Source organism: Acartia tonsa, chromosome 8 (assembly GCF_053477335.1).
Source record: "Acartia tonsa isolate MP-2025a chromosome 8, ASM5347733v1, whole genome shotgun sequence".
In the NCBI taxonomy this organism is placed as follows: Eukaryota; Metazoa; Arthropoda; class Copepoda; order Calanoida; family Acartiidae; genus Acartia; species Acartia tonsa.
The window spans coordinates 19017519-19035497 of NC_137267.1; the positions used below are offsets into that span (position 1 = coordinate 19017519).

The 17979-nt window shown below is 29.3% G+C and overlaps 1 protein-coding gene across 2 annotated transcripts in view; it reads right to left on the reverse strand.

Annotated features, from left to right (window-relative positions):
* Gad1 (glutamate decarboxylase) overlaps positions 1–17979 on the reverse strand; it is a 50811-nt gene that overhangs the window by 20413 nt on the left and 12419 nt on the right. For both annotated transcript variants that reach the window (XR_013881786.1, XM_080169322.1), the window contains exons 4-12: positions 15426–15498; positions 14912–15020; positions 12702–12847; positions 11132–11223; positions 10466–10544; positions 9623–9702; positions 9270–9358; positions 8670–8714; positions 7077–7182 (exon numbers count right to left, since the gene is read on the reverse strand). Coding sequence is in view for 1 of the 2 variants with exons in the window: in XM_080169322.1 (XP_080025448.1) it covers positions 7077–7182; positions 8670–8714; positions 9270–9358; positions 9623–9702; positions 10466–10544; positions 11132–11223; positions 12702–12847; positions 14912–15020; positions 15426–15498 (819 nt within the window). In the remaining variant the exon portion in view is untranslated. The remainder of the gene's footprint in view (positions 1–7076; positions 7183–8669; positions 8715–9269; positions 9359–9622; positions 9703–10465; positions 10545–11131; positions 11224–12701; positions 12848–14911; positions 15021–15425; positions 15499–17979) is intronic.

Sequence of the window (17979 nt, forward strand, 5' to 3'; positions counted from 1 at the left end):
ATGCGTTGCTAAAATCAAGGTGCTTAATAATAGCATTATTTTTTCGTGTATGAATATATTACCCTACTATATAATTTTTTTGTAAACCTCGATAACTATTAGACCAATTAAGTTCTTTACTTGATAAAAGCTTCATATAAGTCCCAGGATGGTTTCAGGCTATTTTTTCCTATCCCCTCGAAAGTCCCTAGATGCTCGAGACGGAGCCACTAGTACTAAATAAAGTTAAACCGCTCTTTACATAAATAAGTGATTTAAAAATTCATTTCAAATTAAATAAATCCCTATTTATACACTTTTCCAACTAATTATATTAAACAGAGAGAAAGAGGAATTTAGCTTTATGTTTTTCTTATGCTAATTTTTCGTAGCGTAGCAACTCTACAATTTTATGATGTTGTTATTTATACTTCTTCCATATTTTCTTTGTTAATTGCAGCTAATATAAACTTTAATGAAACAGCGTATAGTGTCCAATAAAAAATTACGTCATACATTACAAATGATCAATGATAGGCCAGTATACATTGTAATTGACCAATGCTAAATTGTATACTGGCCTATCATTGGTAATTTGTATTGTATGACACTATACGCTGTTTCAACTTTAATTCGTCGCGTTTTCTGAAATTTTCACGTGTGTATATAAATAAGATCTCGAAAACGGCTGAACCAATACAATCAAATTTATTCCAACAAAGCTAAATTGTTACAATTGATGGAAGGGAAATTCTTTCTCAATTATTAAATAACATCATTCTTGTTGAAACCTCAAGAAGCCCCCTCTCCATATAAATATAAAGAATAGAATTATAGAGGAATAAAAGGATTTCTGCAGATATCCTAAACCAATTAGGGGGAATAAAACATTCCAGAGGGGTGGAAAGTTGGACAAAGTTTTGCTTACATCTCTTATTTACTAAGTATATTTGCGATTACTTTTACTTAATGAAATCTTCCAATTTTTAACATGTACAAAACGGCCTGCTTAATTGCTTCAAGATCCATGACAGATCTATATAGGAAATAAATGTCTATAAACGAGCTCAAGTTTTCCAAGGAATATATGATTAAAACTCATAGTGCTCCAATAATCCATAATAAACTCTCATTGCCCAGAACGATAAGACCCATTATTTTACTTTATTAAAAATAAATTCATTTTTTCATTTCATGTTGCTATTTACCTTATATTGATGTATTTAATTTCTAATCTTAAAAAATAAAATTTAAATTTATAATATGATAAATTTAAGAAAACTCCGTTTTAAAAGAATTCGATTGTGGCGACATTTTGTGTGTTCAAATATTAAACTAAAATTGTAATCATCATCATTAACCCTTTGGTGATGGTAATGTAAAGAAAAAATATAATTTAAAAAAATCATTTAAATTATTAAATATTTACTTTCTTTTAGATAGTAATGCCGGGTGAGGAAATAGATTTATTGAGAAATAGATATGCATATAGAAAACTAGCCAATAGGGAGATAATTATATCGAGCCAACTCTAGTAATACACATATACAAGGGAATAGGATTCAAGAAATTGGTTTTACTACAAAGAGAGGGGTAAGTTTCTGGTAAAATCCGTAAAGGTTATGTGTTATAAGTTAAAAACAGTAGTAGAACGACAAAAATTTATGTTAACTTTTTATAAAAAAAAATTTGTCTGTAGTTCTTTTCAATAAGAAATACACATATTTAGTGAATATTATCATTCTACTACTATTTTTAGGCCTTAAAACACACACCTTTATGGATTATACAAGAAACCTACCTCTCTCTTTAGGTAAGATTTCTAATAAGAAATATTATAAGTTTTTTAGTGAATATAAAAAATGACGTCTTACTAATCCTACTAATGGTCAATTAAAATGTATACTGGCCTGCTATTGGTAATTTAGTCTGTGTATTGGCCTATCATAGGTTAATTGTATTGTAAGACGACATTATTTATTAGTTTATATAGAGAGCTCCGAAATGTTACAAAGCTTTATGCTTGTAACTCCTAGGACGACTAGACACTTCTATTCTTAACCTCTAAAAAGGTAGGTATGTCCATTCTTTTAGTTTATAAGTGAAACCACTCTATAAGTGTTAATGTTTGCTTGGTTGTTTTAAGTTCAATTTACACTTATTATATTTTTTAATCCGTTAGTATTTACTAAAAACTTAAAACGAAAACCTTAAAGACCTGACAACATTTTTATATTCATAATTTACTTTTATTTTTAGAAATATAAAAACGTAAGAAATGCTTATCCTTATAATCCCTGTGTACAAATTATTAGGTTTATCTTTATTCAATATTGTATTTCAGATATTTCTTGCCCTCTAACCCAATACACTTTTTCTAAAGTTTTTTCCTTCTAATTTAATCTTTGATATTATATAAGATGGATATTATTTATAGCAATGATAAAAAGAATGCTTAAAAAGATGTTAATTGCTGTAAAACTGAAAGAAAAAGAGTATAGTTGTATACAATATCTAAATCTCATAATCTAACTGCTTAATCAAACTGAAGACACTAAAAACGTAATAAGAAAATAAATGTGTAAGATATTAAATACAGCTATTCATGTGAAAGATTGATCTAATATTTGATTAAACATATATTACAGTTACACAGTTACATTGCAGAATTAGGGTTGGGATACATTTTCAGACAAATTTTCAACAAAACAGGGGTTGATTTTATATTTTTATCTTATTTTACGTGGAAAATTGTCAAAAACGCGATTTTATACAAGATTTTTTTAGTAAGGCCTAGAACCGGTCCTAATAGTGGGATGCATCGGATTTGAAACCATACTGGAAAAATTTTACTAAAATTTTATTTCAAAATTCCAAAGAACTATAAGCATCTTTTGTCCGTCCGTCTGTCTGCCTATAACAATATGAGAATAACGAATAATGTATCAACTCTGCGCTGGAAATAACCCTAAACTGTGTATCAAATGAGTAACTACTCTGGATTTCTAAAGATTGGTTTAACAAGGATGACAAATTTCAAAAGAAATGTTAGAAAAATCATTTGTTTGGACTTCTAATTTTCGAGCTAAAAGAAAAGACTTTTTTAAATGAAACGCAAAGTTTTTGAAGATTTGAATAAAATCTTGTTAAAAACAGACAAATTTGTAAATTGTAGAGTTGCTACGATGGTAAAAATAGTTCAATATCTGTTAAAGCCCCCATCATAAAAGCGTAATTATTTCCAGGCCATCAATTTTCTATACCAGAAAGGATTCCAAAGGATAAGGTTCAGTTTAATACACAGAAAAGGGAACAAAGACTGTCTTAGTTTTAGCAATAGAACATGTTCTTGTTTTTTATAATGTATATGTGTCCAGAAAGATCTCTTAAACGGCATGATACCTTTATTTTTGCTTCAAAGAGCGCCTTCAAGTAATGTAACAAATTAGTTTTATTTAGTTATAATTAACTTTTTCAAAACATTTGAAAGGACACTTAAGCACCATTTAATGAATAATTTAAAGAAATTAGGTTTTAAAATGTAAATTACTCAAGTATAAAAATTTATTTTACTATATACATTATACGTGTAAATGTTCTTTTGTTCGGGGATGTTGTAATCCTTATTAAAAGTGAAGCTTTCTATAATTAGGTTACGTCCGTAACGGTTAGCTCTTTTAGAATTGTTCTATCGGGTTTAGCTTTGCAGAAGGAGTCCTTAAAACAATTAGGTAAGATTTAGGAAACACATCAATACCAGAAAGTTTAGACTTACAATTATTATTCTCCAACATTATTGTTCGTTTGTCCTTCCTTCTGATCGAAGAGCATCGCTTTTATGGATGTTGTCATCCTTGCTCTTATAAATTTCAAAGGGAAAACAAAACATTTGGTCAGAAAACTTGGGTTTGTTAGTGTTAGGATTTTCTTATTCTGATAATTACGGAAGGGGATTGTAATTAGGTTTCTAAATAAAGGATTATCTAGGAAGATTAGTTTGTACCATCTGAAGACTTGTTGTTCCATTATTTGGCTAATGACCATCTTACTTTGTATAGATTGTACATTTTATTCTTAGGATAAATTTACAATTACAATATAGAAAAGAGCAAAATCTTTCTATAAAAGAGTCTCTACGTCAGTAATTTATAAATCGTCAATCTAAAAGTGTGTTACCATGTAACAAAATATAAAACTTTGTAAGGTTATGCAAAAGGTTCATTATTTTTTATTAAAAAAAATATATATTCTTTTTTTGTTGAATATACAATAATATTCATTTTTTTACTTATCTTTTTTTCTTTAAACTTGAAGAAATAAGCAAGTTGTGTTTTCTTACATCAAGAATTTGTACTTTTAACAGACCATGCTGTAATATTTACTACGTTGTAAGAAAGAAGCTTTACAAAGTGTCTCAAAAAACAGCCTTGTGACGTCATAAAAATGAGGGATTATCCAACTCTTTTTTAGGGGTTTTCTTTCCCACTTCTCCTATTATTCCTAATTTTTATGACGTCACATGGCTGATTTTTGAGAAACTTTGTCCAGCTACATTAATTTTGCAGATGAATAAAAGTTGATGAAGCCTAATTAATAGGATTCAGAACAACACAGAGAAGTGGGAGGTAACATATTTACAAATGAATACTACTAGTGGGGAGCCAGGGATCTAAAGGGATAAGACAATGGCCGATAAATTAATGTAAATCCCCAATGCTGATACACATATTTACCCCTTCTCTAGATTACAATTAGTGGTTGAAACGGATGAACACTCAACTTAATAAACCAAAAAATCAAAATCCATTAAAAGTCCCAAAAGTTGTTAAGCCAACAAATAAGAAAACGTTATTATAAAACTAGTGTAATAAACAGACCATTGTCCCCTCTCTCTGTGGGAGGGGGGGGGGGAGGGTGCAACAGATGTCTTACTTTCAATACATCATTCATATCAGTTCATATACATATAATAAATATACAAAAACAAATGAAGAAAAGCATCCGTTTTGAGTCATATGTGGAGGGAAAAAAACATTTGTTTCAAGAAAAGATCTAATTTGTTTACAGCACCTATATTTTTTTTGATCTAACATAAATTTTTCAGTTAAATTTTAGGAAATTTTGAATATCTTTTAGAGTAAAAGATATGTTAACTTGCGGATTTGAATTAATTTTAAATGACAAAATTTTAAAAATATAAAATATTGAATTTTATATTAGAATAGTTATTTCTCGCATCGTATTATAAACGGCTTTCCGCGGATATAGAATGTACAATTATGAGATTAAAACTAGTTTTTTTTAGCCCCGAGGTGACGAAGTCACCGGCTAAAAAAACTAGTTTTAATCTTATGATTGTACATTTCTATATTCGTAGAAAGCTGGATATAATACGATGCTAGACATAGTTTTTTCGTATGGATGAGAACCGGTTCCTATCCACCGGATTCGAATGAATACGAGAAAATATTTTTTTATATAATGCCCATGAACTATTTAAACTTTTAAACATTTTTTTTTAAATCGTCATTTAAATTCTATTTTAAAATTCTTTTTTTAAGAGTTTAACATTAAATCTAAAGTATATATCCTTTAAGATACAAAACTCCCTTGGGACAAAAAGGTACTAGCAACCACACACATATACAGAGTGGCTGCAAAAAATCTGCATCATAAAATATTTCATATACTAAATACGTTGTTATTATGAAGAAATAGACTGAAAGAAATTAATTAGTTTTGTAATATTGGAGGGGCATATTTAGAGGAAATTAGTTTCTCTTAAGTTTATTTAAAACAAAATAATCAAATAAAGTAAAGTAAAATCCTATCAAAACATTTAAGAGTTCTAGAATGTTAGTCCATTTCTTTGTTGCAAATCTTGTTTCATTTATTTTAAACTAAAATTAGACGCAAAATATATCTTTAGACCATCTCTATTTAATGGTTTGATAAATAAGGGAACAAAAATTTGTATTTAAATAAAATTTATTGGACACCCTGTAAAAACTACATTGAACTACATTGAAGATTGAATGAACCAGATTTATGAAGCTTCAAAATATTGATAAAAACATCTATTTTGGCTATTTTCACCACCTTATCCCCCTGGGGAGCAAAGAGACCCAGCCATAATAAATAGATTGGATTAAAACTAGGATAACTTACTGCAGATTGGTACTCGGATCAATTTATGCTATAAAATTGTTATTAATATAATTGTTTGATTTTTATAAAAGCGCATTACTAAGTGTTAACATAAGTAATAGTATAAAAATTTCTGTCCAATACTTGACAAAGACCAAAGTGTGTTCAAAAGCACCCATGTTGCGTCATAAAAATGAGGTATTATCCATCTCTTTTTTAGGGGTTTTCTTTCCCACTTCTCCTCTCATCTCCCTCATTTTTATGACGTCGCATGGGTGAATTTTAACACACTTTGGTCTTTGTCCAATACTTAACTGTTCTTTTTAATAATACTTTTTTTAAATGCTGCTCCTTTTCTTATGGATAAAATAAGTGCTTTCCTTCTTAATAGAAAAATCCACCATTATAACAAGTTTATTTTTCAACCTTTACGGAAACAATCCTTGTATTAGATCTATCAGAAAAGAGGAGCTTAGTTAATTTATCACAAAATAATACCTCATATCTTTTAAATAAATATATAAAATCATATCTTATTTATAAAATTTCAGAAAAAAATAAAAGGGCTAGTTTTCAAAAATATTTTTTTAAGTTTTCATAATTTGTATGATTATATTTCTATCTGTACTAATAGTTGAACCTGAAATTTAAATAGTTCTCTAAGCCAATTGGCTTAAATAGCAGTAGTATTTTCATGTAAAAATCTAACCATCAACCACCCCCCCCCTACCCCAAGAATAGTTTAATGGGACAGTATCTCTTACAAAGCAGGTTACAGTGCCAAATAAAAAATGACTTATCATACAACACAATTGACCAATGATAGGCAAGTACACATTGTAATTGACCAATGGTAAAATGCATACTGGCCTAGCATTGGTCATTTGCCATTTTATGACGTCATTTTTATTAGTCACTATAAACTGCTTCCAAATGACAGCATATCTTACCTTTGAATTCCCTCAAAGACAGTGTGCCTGTATCTGCTGGACATGAGGAGTCCACCACCCCAAGCAGCGTCAATGTGCAGCCAGATGCCATGCTTCTCACAGATATCTAAATAGTAAATCATGCATTAAAATTTGTTTATTTTTTTTTAGCATTGTTTGACCCTTCTTGTTTTTCATAATCTAAAGTATATATAAAAACATGCATCCATAAAAATTAGTTTTTTTTTGTACAGTTATGCCCTAAGCCCTAATCTTTTTTCATTTTTTACTTACCCATCTCAAAAAATTCTTATTTTCAACATAATTGTCCTTTATTCAGATAATAAAAAAGGTATTCTATAATTTTGTATTATTTTTAAGTTAATATGGAAAGGCTTATAACTAAAATTAAATTATATAGTCTATTTATGATAGCACAAAAGCATTTGATAGTGTCTTTCATTTGCATATTATACAATAGATACTTTTTGCGATATCAATATTAATACTTTTACTGTGATTGCCTTTTGTGCTCTCATTTATTCTAATCAATATTCTTTAGAATATAGGTAATATAGAATTATTCTATAATTTATATAGATAATATATGATTTTATATTATATAGATTATTTACTATGAATATATCCAATAATATTGAAGTTAATATTATTGAATATTGAACAAATATCTGGCAAAAGACGTAGTTTCATCTTTAGTATGAAAATAGGGATTTATCAGGTAGAAAAAAGGTATGCTAAAATGGAGAACTCAGTCAGTTTAGTGGTTAGCGAGATAATAACGGACAAACAAAAAAAGCTTTACTACTTTTTATAGCAGGAGTTTGTTTAAATAAATTTGTAAAACTCACATGTACAATGTTTTGCTGTATAAAATTCGAAACTGAAATAACCCAGCATCAGATTATGTGTATAGATTTAGTCTGTGTACGTATGTGTGCTTTATAGTCCTACATGCTTTTTACAAATTACACCAAAAAGTTTCCTTAGCAAAAACAAAAGATCTTATTAGATTGTAAATATATTTTTTTTAATTATCAAAATTCGTTAATAAAAGAAAATTAGACATAGTTAGGATTTTTAGACAAAAGTCCTAATATTAATTTTGGGGACAATAAATAATCCCCCAAAGAGAGACTATTTAGCTTCATTATTTGCTGCTTTATTGTGTATCCTGTAACACATTTGCTGGCTAAATGGTAACATATTGACAGAATTATTCAATTACAAAGAACTAAAACAACTATTTACTTACACAAAATAATATAATATTTTATTTTTCATAGCTATAATGCACAAATATATTTGGGAATCTAAGTCATCAGTATTTCATTTTGTATTTTTTTATGTCATTCTTATTTGAGTAGCTACTCTATAATTATGGTCTGTCCGTATGTCGCTTGAGGCAACTGATTTATATAAACTTTACTACAGCCCAATTTTTTTTTACTCGAACTGTATAAATTATGCTGTCGTAAATTTTTTTACTTTACTCTTTTCATCTGCAATGTTGTTAGCTTATTATTACTGAGCTACTATTGGACATGAATGTCCTAGTTTTAGATTTTCAAAAAAAAAAAGTAAAAATGTTCCAACCTGCAATTCTCTCAATTGGGTCGAAAGCTCCATAAACAGTGGTTCCTGAAGAAAGAAAAAATGCGTCAAATTCGAAATTTAATTCTTAAAAAAAACATTGTTAGATAATAGTTTTGTAAAGTTGATATAGTTTTCGCTTTTGATGTACTTTGAATTATATTTTTATGAATTAAAAACATTGTATGCAAAATCAGGTAAATGAATAAACAAACATTAAAAATATGTTTTTATTATTATTTGTTTAGGTTACAATTTTGAAAGAAAAAGTTACCACATTGTAAAAATACGTTGTCAGCAAATTTTTTTGTGATATATTTTTTTTGATCATTTCTATATTTAAGGACGCCTTTCAAAAACAATAATTGAATTATGGAAAGAAATGAAGTAGCGGATTTCATCGTATTTTCACAGTTGCTTTTCTCCTATTTCTAGTTTCTGAGTTAAACTCTATCCCTGCGGGGCAATCATTAACATTTACCAAACCTATCAAAAGCTACAGTGAAAATACGACTAAACCTGCTACTTCGTTTTCTTTCCATGATGCCACTAATTTAATGATATGCTCTAAATTTTGGGAAATAATCTGTATAAAAAGAATACCTGTAGTACAATTGACAAAGAATGGCAGATGTCCCTCTTTCTTGTGTTTGATAACAAGTTCTTCCAGTCTCTCAGGGATCATACGGCCCCTAAACATTTTTAATTATAATTTAGTTCTGTATTTCTTTGTACAAAATAGGAAGATTGACACATAGTCAGCGAAGTTATAAATATCATTTTCTATTTTTTCTTCTTTTAAGTATCTCTAATTTAACTATCACCCCTTAGCTTAAAATCAAAATGTGTAGTTTTGCAGTATTGTAGTATATCGTATGATTACACCATTAGATACATTTACAGACGTACGGACAAAGCCTAAATGATTCCGAGCACAGATGTTAAAAAAATCTTACTTTTCGTCGCAGGCGACCTGCACACAGTTCTCAGTTCCAAGTCCAATAGCGGAGGCTCCTCCTTTGATTGAGTAGTGATGCTAAACAAAAAAATAAATTATGTTATTTTATTTTACCTTTTAGTTTTAAGTACTTTGGAAAATTAATTATCTTTTTTAGATATTAAGTTAAAAATATAGGGTTTTATATCTCAAGAAAAAAAAACTATTTTGCCACCACCATTTTCACCAACAGTTACTTTCACATCTTTACATATTTTTTTAGTGATTTAAATGGCTGATTCCAAAGATTTTTTATAAAGTTTTGTACAGGGTTTAATGTAAAGAGTTAATTTCAGAATTCATGGCTTTCAGGGCATATATTTATATCAGGTTTTTTTAATAGGAGGGTAAATCAACACTAATAAAATTATAAATAAAAATTATATGAGGTGTACATGATGAGTTGACCCTTGATTATATACTTACATGTTGCGAGGTGTACATGATGAGTTGACCCTGGATTATATACTTACATGTTGCGAGGTGTACATGATGAGTTGACCCTTGATTATATACTTACATGTTGCGAGGTGTACATGATGAGTTGACCCTTGATTATATACTTACATGTTGCGAGGTGTACATGATGAGTTGACCCTTGATTATATACTTACATGTTGCGAGGTGTACATGTTGAGTTGACCCTTAATTATATACTTACGTGTTGCAAGGTGTACATGATAAGTTAAACCTTCATTATGTACTTACATGTTGAGAGGTGTACATGATGTGTTGACCCTTGATTATATACTTATATGTTGCGAGATGTACATGATGAGTTGACCCTGGATTATATACTTACATGTTGCGAGGTGTACATGATGAGTTGACCCTTGATTGCTCTCATACCATACTTCTTATGCTGTGGGAATAGCTTATGCCTAAAAGTTAACATTTAATATTAAATACTTTGAAAAAACCACATATATATTACATTGAAAAAATCTAATAATAAAGAATTGATATAAAGCTATTAAAATTGTATTTTTCTTGATTGTAATTTAAAACAATTGGATGTTTTTTTTTATTTTTGGAGTTTTGCAGAGATCTTAAGGGACAAGAATGATACACAAAAATATCTCTTGTGTAGATTGAAATTAATGGTTGAAAATTTGAAAGCTGCTAGTTTGTAACAACCAATAGTTTTAAAAGAATTAATGACAGGGTTTGTAATTCATTTGTTCCCTTCCTCCCTGAGACCAAGGTTATAAAGAAAATAACATAGAAAAAAGTTATTTTTATGCACTAAGAAATACTAGCGTAGAGTCTAAGGGCTCTATTTTCAAAGAGGTGGGGATGCACAGAAAAATAGCTTAAAACCCAACCTAAGACTTAATCTGATAATAAGGTAGCCTAAAACCATATGAAGCTTTCTTTTCTGTTTAATTCTCAAACGGTTCAGTGGTTACGGAAATCTTCAGCTACATATAAAAAAAGCTTTCTACTTTATATAATAGGATATGCATACCTTGCAATCATAAGAGCATACATATTGCTGATAGATCCTCCAGGGGCTAGAATACTGTCTCCGCCTTCCCAACCAATAATCTCGCGCATTTTCTAAAATAAAGAATAAATAAAGTACGGAAACATTAATAATTTTGGCCTATAATATCTATGTGTTGTAGCTTTGCTATGTGAAAATTCAAAAAACAAAAGTGTAAGCTGAATAGTAGGTGTTTTCTCATAAAGTACATGGTTGAGCATTCATAACCCCCTCTCCTTATTTTTCTATAAAATTAAATGTTGGGAGTGAAAATAATTTTTCCTTTGATCGTTTTAAAAATCTATGGTCAGGGGGTTAGGTTATATTGGGTACTGCTGGTAAAGGCCTTGCAGGGATAGGGTCCCATTGCACAAGGGTAAGGCATAAGAAGCCCCCCTCCCTCCTTATTTTATAATATTTTTAAAATGAGGGTTCAACATTGCTTATTAGTCACTTTGTGTGAAGGCACCGCATAGTCCTACATCTTTATGTTATTCATGGTATATTATTTATAAACCAAATAAAAGACTCTAATCCATGGACATTCTAAATTAACTCTATAACCAATATAGTCTCGTAACATAAGTGAAACACTTTTCCACATACCAATCCATACCATTCCAGTCACGAACTAACTTTTAGAGGTGCTCCAAAATAACACTCTTTAAAAAGTCAGAAAAATTGTAAATATCATTACTGGAACGACAATCAAATTGGCATTGTACCGACAATTTTAGGGGTATTTATCTACTTCAATATGGTAAATTAATCTATATTTATTAATCTATTATATCCTTGTTTGTTGATAAAATATCAGCACAAAATTTTATTTACATAATGTTCCAACACTGTGTAATTTATTCCTGTGAAATTGGTATTGTTTTCACACATACACACACACACACATTAATACACACACACTCAAACACCATTCCTTCACTAATTAAATTTGTTTTAGAAAAATCTAGCAAACTTTTTCAGAACAAATTTGGGAGAGAAAAGTTGGGTATTTCTGAGAAGCTGCAAACTTTATTTTATGAGCAAAAATTCTTTACAAGTACGCCATATCAGTCTCTCTTTACATCCCTTAATGCCTTCCTTCTACTGGATATACTTGTTCTTTTTACAGATTTTGGTAAGAAATAAAAATTTTAACTATATTGTAATCAGTCAGCTTATATAAAATTTTCTGTTATTTTAAACATTTTTGGCAGAGAAAAGCGAGAAGAATTAAATTTTAAATTGAATTCTAATACTTTTTTAATTTGGCAACATCAAACATAAATCAAATCGCCAACCTTACATTAAATAACGTTTTCCCTCAAAATGCCTGGTCGAGCAACGAACTCCAACATCCTTTACGCATCTTATTTTTAAATAATTGAAAAATAAGAAAAGTTGTTGTTTTTCGTTTGTTTGTTTATTACTTTTATTTAGGTTAGGTTAGGTTACATTGTGTATTAGGGCACTATATATACAATTAATTAAAAAAATAGTTCATTATAGAAATAAAGGGGGTTGCCATTGAGGGAAAGCACCAAAAACAACCTACCTTCAAGCACTCATGCTCCATAAGGATGAAGACTGGGGCAATTTCATAGGTGAACATGTTCGTATTGGCTGTTGCAGTCAGGAATTCTCCGGCCAGAGATACAATGTCCAGTCCGCAGGACAGCTGGTTGAAAAATCTGGGGTGTCCTAAAAAATAGCAGGTTATTTTTTTTTGTTGTTTTTTTAAACAGAATCTTAAATAGCAAGTTGTGTTTATTTTCTTTCAAAACAGAAACTGAATGTTAAAAATATTAATAATGTTAAAGGGTCAGGTCACCCTGTAACATAATAAAGCTCCTAGAGGTTAAAGGCGAAGCATTGCAGTATTTATTCGGAAAAAAATATTACTGACTGATTTAGAAAAAATTAGGGTTTATTGTCGATCTAACATTCTGCCATGCTCAGATTATATTTGGTAATTTGATTAATTTAAGATGTCTTTATCAAAGGTAAGTTTTATAATTTTTTTTCTTAAATTCGTTGAATCAACCATATGTTGATTTTCTTGTTTGATTCTGTTGATGCGAACTGTTTTGGTAGACATTGTCTCTATCGGCCTGATTTATATTTACAGGTCCCATAGAAGCAATGGACACAAACACAGCTCAAATAGCGTTGAACAATTCCATCAACCAGTTTCTTGTTTGGTGTTCTTCATCACTGAATGGGTTAGACTTTTCTTTTGAAATTAGTTTAAACAATAAAATATTCTAAACGACATCAAGAAGTTATTCATCGCATCATATTATAGCCAGCTTTCCGCGGATATTAAAGTGAAAAATTATGAGACCAGTTTTTTAAGCTCTGAGAGGCCAATGCCCTGGCTAACAATTCTGGTGAATTATTTTTCATTTTAGTATTCGTAGAAAATTATTTGTAATACGATGCTATACAGGATTTTTCAGTATGGCCACAAACCAGTTGTAATCCAGCAGATATAAAACGGTTTCGAAGCCATACTGGAAAAATGAATGAATAAATCTAAATAAAATACATACATTTGATTTTTAAAGTTTAATTTTTCACATGAAAAGAATGAAAAGCAAACTTTAGCAGGATAAGATTTATCAAAATATTTCAGCTCTAGAATATTTGAATTTAAAGTTGATAGATTGATTTTATTTAGCACAGTGTAGTCTTCATACATCACACAAAAAAAGAACAGCAAAATGATTTTATCAATATGGATAATGATTTACTAAAAAATTAAAGAATATAACCAGTTTTGTTAGACCCAAGGGGCCGAAAGCAAAGGCTAGCAAAAGTTATTAGTTTTAAGATTTTTATTTTAATATTCGTGTAAAAAATTGTCTATAATGCGATGCTATACATGACTTTTCATTATGGCTAAGAACTGGTTCTAATCTTGCGGATATTAATCGGTTTTGAAGCCATTCTAGAAGAATTTAAATACATATATTTACTTTAACTAACTCAAAATGTGAGGTAATATGATTTGTTGAATCTAGATTAAATATTAACTTTTTACTATTTTAAAGGGGTTTAGCACATTAAAATGTTTAAAGCTTAAGGGAAAGAAAGAAAGAATAATTATTTTTGTTGGGCGTTTATACATTTATGAAAGATAAGAAATAGCCAAAAAAGAAATAATTTAAAACTTACTACTTATAAATATATTTACTCTTAAACAAGAGCTTTGGAAAAGAAAAAAAAAATAATCCTTATTTTACTTTAAAAGTGCTTTACAAACTAATAAATCGTAAAATACGATATTATTGTAACACTTTACAACATTAATATATCAAAAGGGAACAATAGTCGAAAGTCATTTATTAAAAAGCATGTCTAATAGGTTTTAAGTGTTAAAGATTAAACTTTTTAAAACAGAATTTCATTCATTTTGAAGAATTTCGATATCAATAAAGAGAAACCTATTAACCTATTAAACACAAGAAGTAGTACAAAGATGTACAGAAAAAATTTGTTTAATTATAAAAGTATAATTGGAATAGTTATTTATTGCATAGTATTATAGACAACTTTTCACGAACGTTGAATTGAAAAATCAAAAGTATAAAACCTATGGCCCACAAGGGATAACAAAACTGAAATTTATTACATCATTTTATTTTATTATTCGTGGAAAATTGTCTGTAATACGATGCTATACTTGATTATACAGAATGGCTGAGAACCGGTTCTAAGCCAGCGGATATTAATCCATACAGGAAAGACAAAATGCCCCCTTACCTGTTTTGACCTGGTACTTGAGAGCATCCTTGCAGTCCACCAGAAGTTGGTCCAGGTTCAGAGGCTCGTCGGGGATACCAAAATCAATAACTCCCTTCAGCTGTTCAGGCTATAATTAAACAGAATAATAAGTAAATAAATTCTTTGTTAATTTCTCTCTCTTTTCCTTCTTCACTAACTTCTATTCTCTAAAACTTCCTTTTTATCTTTCTTTCTCCCTCTTTCTCTTTTTGCTTTTTATCTATTTTTCTCTCTCTTTCTTTACCCTTCATCTCTCTTTTAGGTTAAAATGCCTTTTGGATCATGGAAAGAAAACAAAGTAGCGAGTGTCGTCGTATTTTCACAGTAGCTTTTGATGGGTTATTTTAGGTTATGTTAGATTAAGTTAGGTAAATGTCAATGACTGCAGGGGCTAGAAATAGGAAAAAAGCTACTAAGAAAATACGACGAAACTCGCTACTTCGTTTTCTTTCCATGATCCTGCCTTTATTTAATTTTGTAAAAAAAAACTTACACTATGAAAGTCAAGAATCTTGTTACCGCGGTCATTCTGGAAAGAGATGTGATCCAACAGGATTTGGAAAACCCTAAAACAATAAACATCTATAGGTTGGAAAACCCTAAACACAAATAAATATCAGATACACTTGATTATCCCACCCAAAACCATACTGTTTTTTTAAGTTATAGCTCCCCCCCACCCCCCTTTAGAACAAATTTTCTTGTTTTATTAAAAATTTATCAGTTTTTAATAGAACATTTAAGAAAAATTCTAAATAAAAGAAGGAGTATTGCTATCTTATTCATATTTATTGAATAATAATATTGCTGGTGAGAATATTGAATTAAATATTCTGCACTCATAGTCAGAATAATCAGGTACCTAAAGGGATAAGATAATGACTGATAAATTATTTACTTACATCCCCAATGATGATACACAAAATTATCCCTTCTGTAGGTTACAATTAGTGGTTGAAATTCATGTACACTCAACTTAATGAACCAACCAATCAAATTCAATAGAAGTCCCCAAAGTTATCAAATAAAAAAGGTTATTATTAAACTTTGGGGACTAGCGTAATTAACAGCCAATATCCCCTCCCTCCCTGAAGCAGAATGCTTTGTGTGAAAATGAAGGATTCATATTTGGTGTGCATAGGAAACAGGAAAATTTCCTTAGTAATTTTTTAATGCTTTTTGGTTATTTTGTAACTTAACATAGGACAAAAAAAATATCATGACAGGTAGGCTTTTTTTCTAAATAAAGTTAAAACCTCTCCATCCTCTCTACATATTAAAATAAGGGAACAATAAGCTGTTTATTGCACTAGTCCCCAAAGTTTTCTTATTGGATGGCTTAACAACTTTAAGGGAGAATTATAGTTTAAAGATTAACGTTGTTATGGGATATCAAAATAATTGAATTAACATCTACAACTTTTATATAAGAATCTAATAAATTGTTTGATAATTCATAATAATTTTGGTTTTTGAACGGGAATACCATAACAATCATATCTCAAAACCTTCTCACATACAGTAATAAGTATGTTCAAACAATACAGTCGCGACATCAAATCTAAAATAATTTCAAAATGGTATAGTGTAGTCTGAAGCTAAATATCTATAAAATGGCTGGTTCAATTAAAGTATCTTTTCAGGAAAGTTATAATTGTCTCTAAGTTTTTTCCCTTACTTAGATACTAGAGTTTCTAGCAGCTTGTAATTAGTTCAAACTTGTTTAATGTGTTTAATCAAGGTATATAACAAAAGGTAACAAATACTTCTGCTAATATCACATTAGACATAACTTGTTGTTTTGTTGGGGCTATGCTAGAAATAATTCTTCTTTTCATAACTCAAACCAACACATATCACTTATGAAATAAAGATATTGCAAAGTGTGTCACAAAAAAACATTTTTTTGTCATTTTTACATTTATCAATAAATCATTTTCATTGCTCTTTGAATTTGGCAATGTTTCTTTTTGAAAGCTAAAATTTTAAAATCAATCAATCATTTTACACAAATTTCTATTAAATATATATATATAGTATTAAATGAATTGTTGCGTTAAAAATAATTAGCAGCTACGCCCCTAGAGGCCTCTAGGGACATCTGAAGGGTTGAAGATGTTCCCTTTTTCCTACAAGTTATCGAATACAAAAGAATATTAAATTCTATTATTACAAGATTGCCTCTATACACACCCACACACACACACACACACACACACACACACATACACACACACACAAACTCACTTATACTTTGTTTTCTTTGTTAATGACAACTACAACATATTTTGGAACTACTTAAAATAAAAATATATTAAAAGACAATAATGATTTTTTAAGTTTTTTGATATTTATCAATGCTTAAAACCAAAAAGTTTTATTTTAATTAATTTGGACACTTTGAAAAGTTGGAAAATGTTGGTTACGTACGTTTTAGAGATAAAAATGTTTCATCAAAAAAGTAGAAAAAAAATCAACAATAAACAGATTGAATTTTTATTTTAGCAGATGAAAAAGGTCTCGACCACTTTGACCAGGTAGTTGTCTAAGTTATATATCTACACTTTAAATTTATTTGCTAAACCTCTATATGTCTTTTAATAAAAAGAATTATTTGCTGTATGATATGAAATCTAAAGGGATGAGAGACCTGTATGTTTATATAAGTTTAAAGTAAAGGTTGGGATAATCAGATTATGCCAGGAATAAAAGGAAAAGTAATAACATAAACATTTCAGTTGTAAATATTTATTTAGGTATACCAATGCAATTATATCTTGGATGTTGCACCAGATTTTTATGTACTCTGATTTGATAATACTCGTAGCTGACTAAAATAACTATGCCTCCCATCCATCTCCTTTACCCTTTCCCCTCGCCTCCTACTGGATGAACGAATCCAAGTTTAGATTTTAGTATTAACAAAATGTATAAAAATAGAACAGAAAAAAAGCATGTCTTTTTTACAATATTAAATTCTTTAGTCTATCAATTTAGCTATCTGTTATCCCCAAGATTATATAAATCTGGCGCAGGCTAAGCTCTAT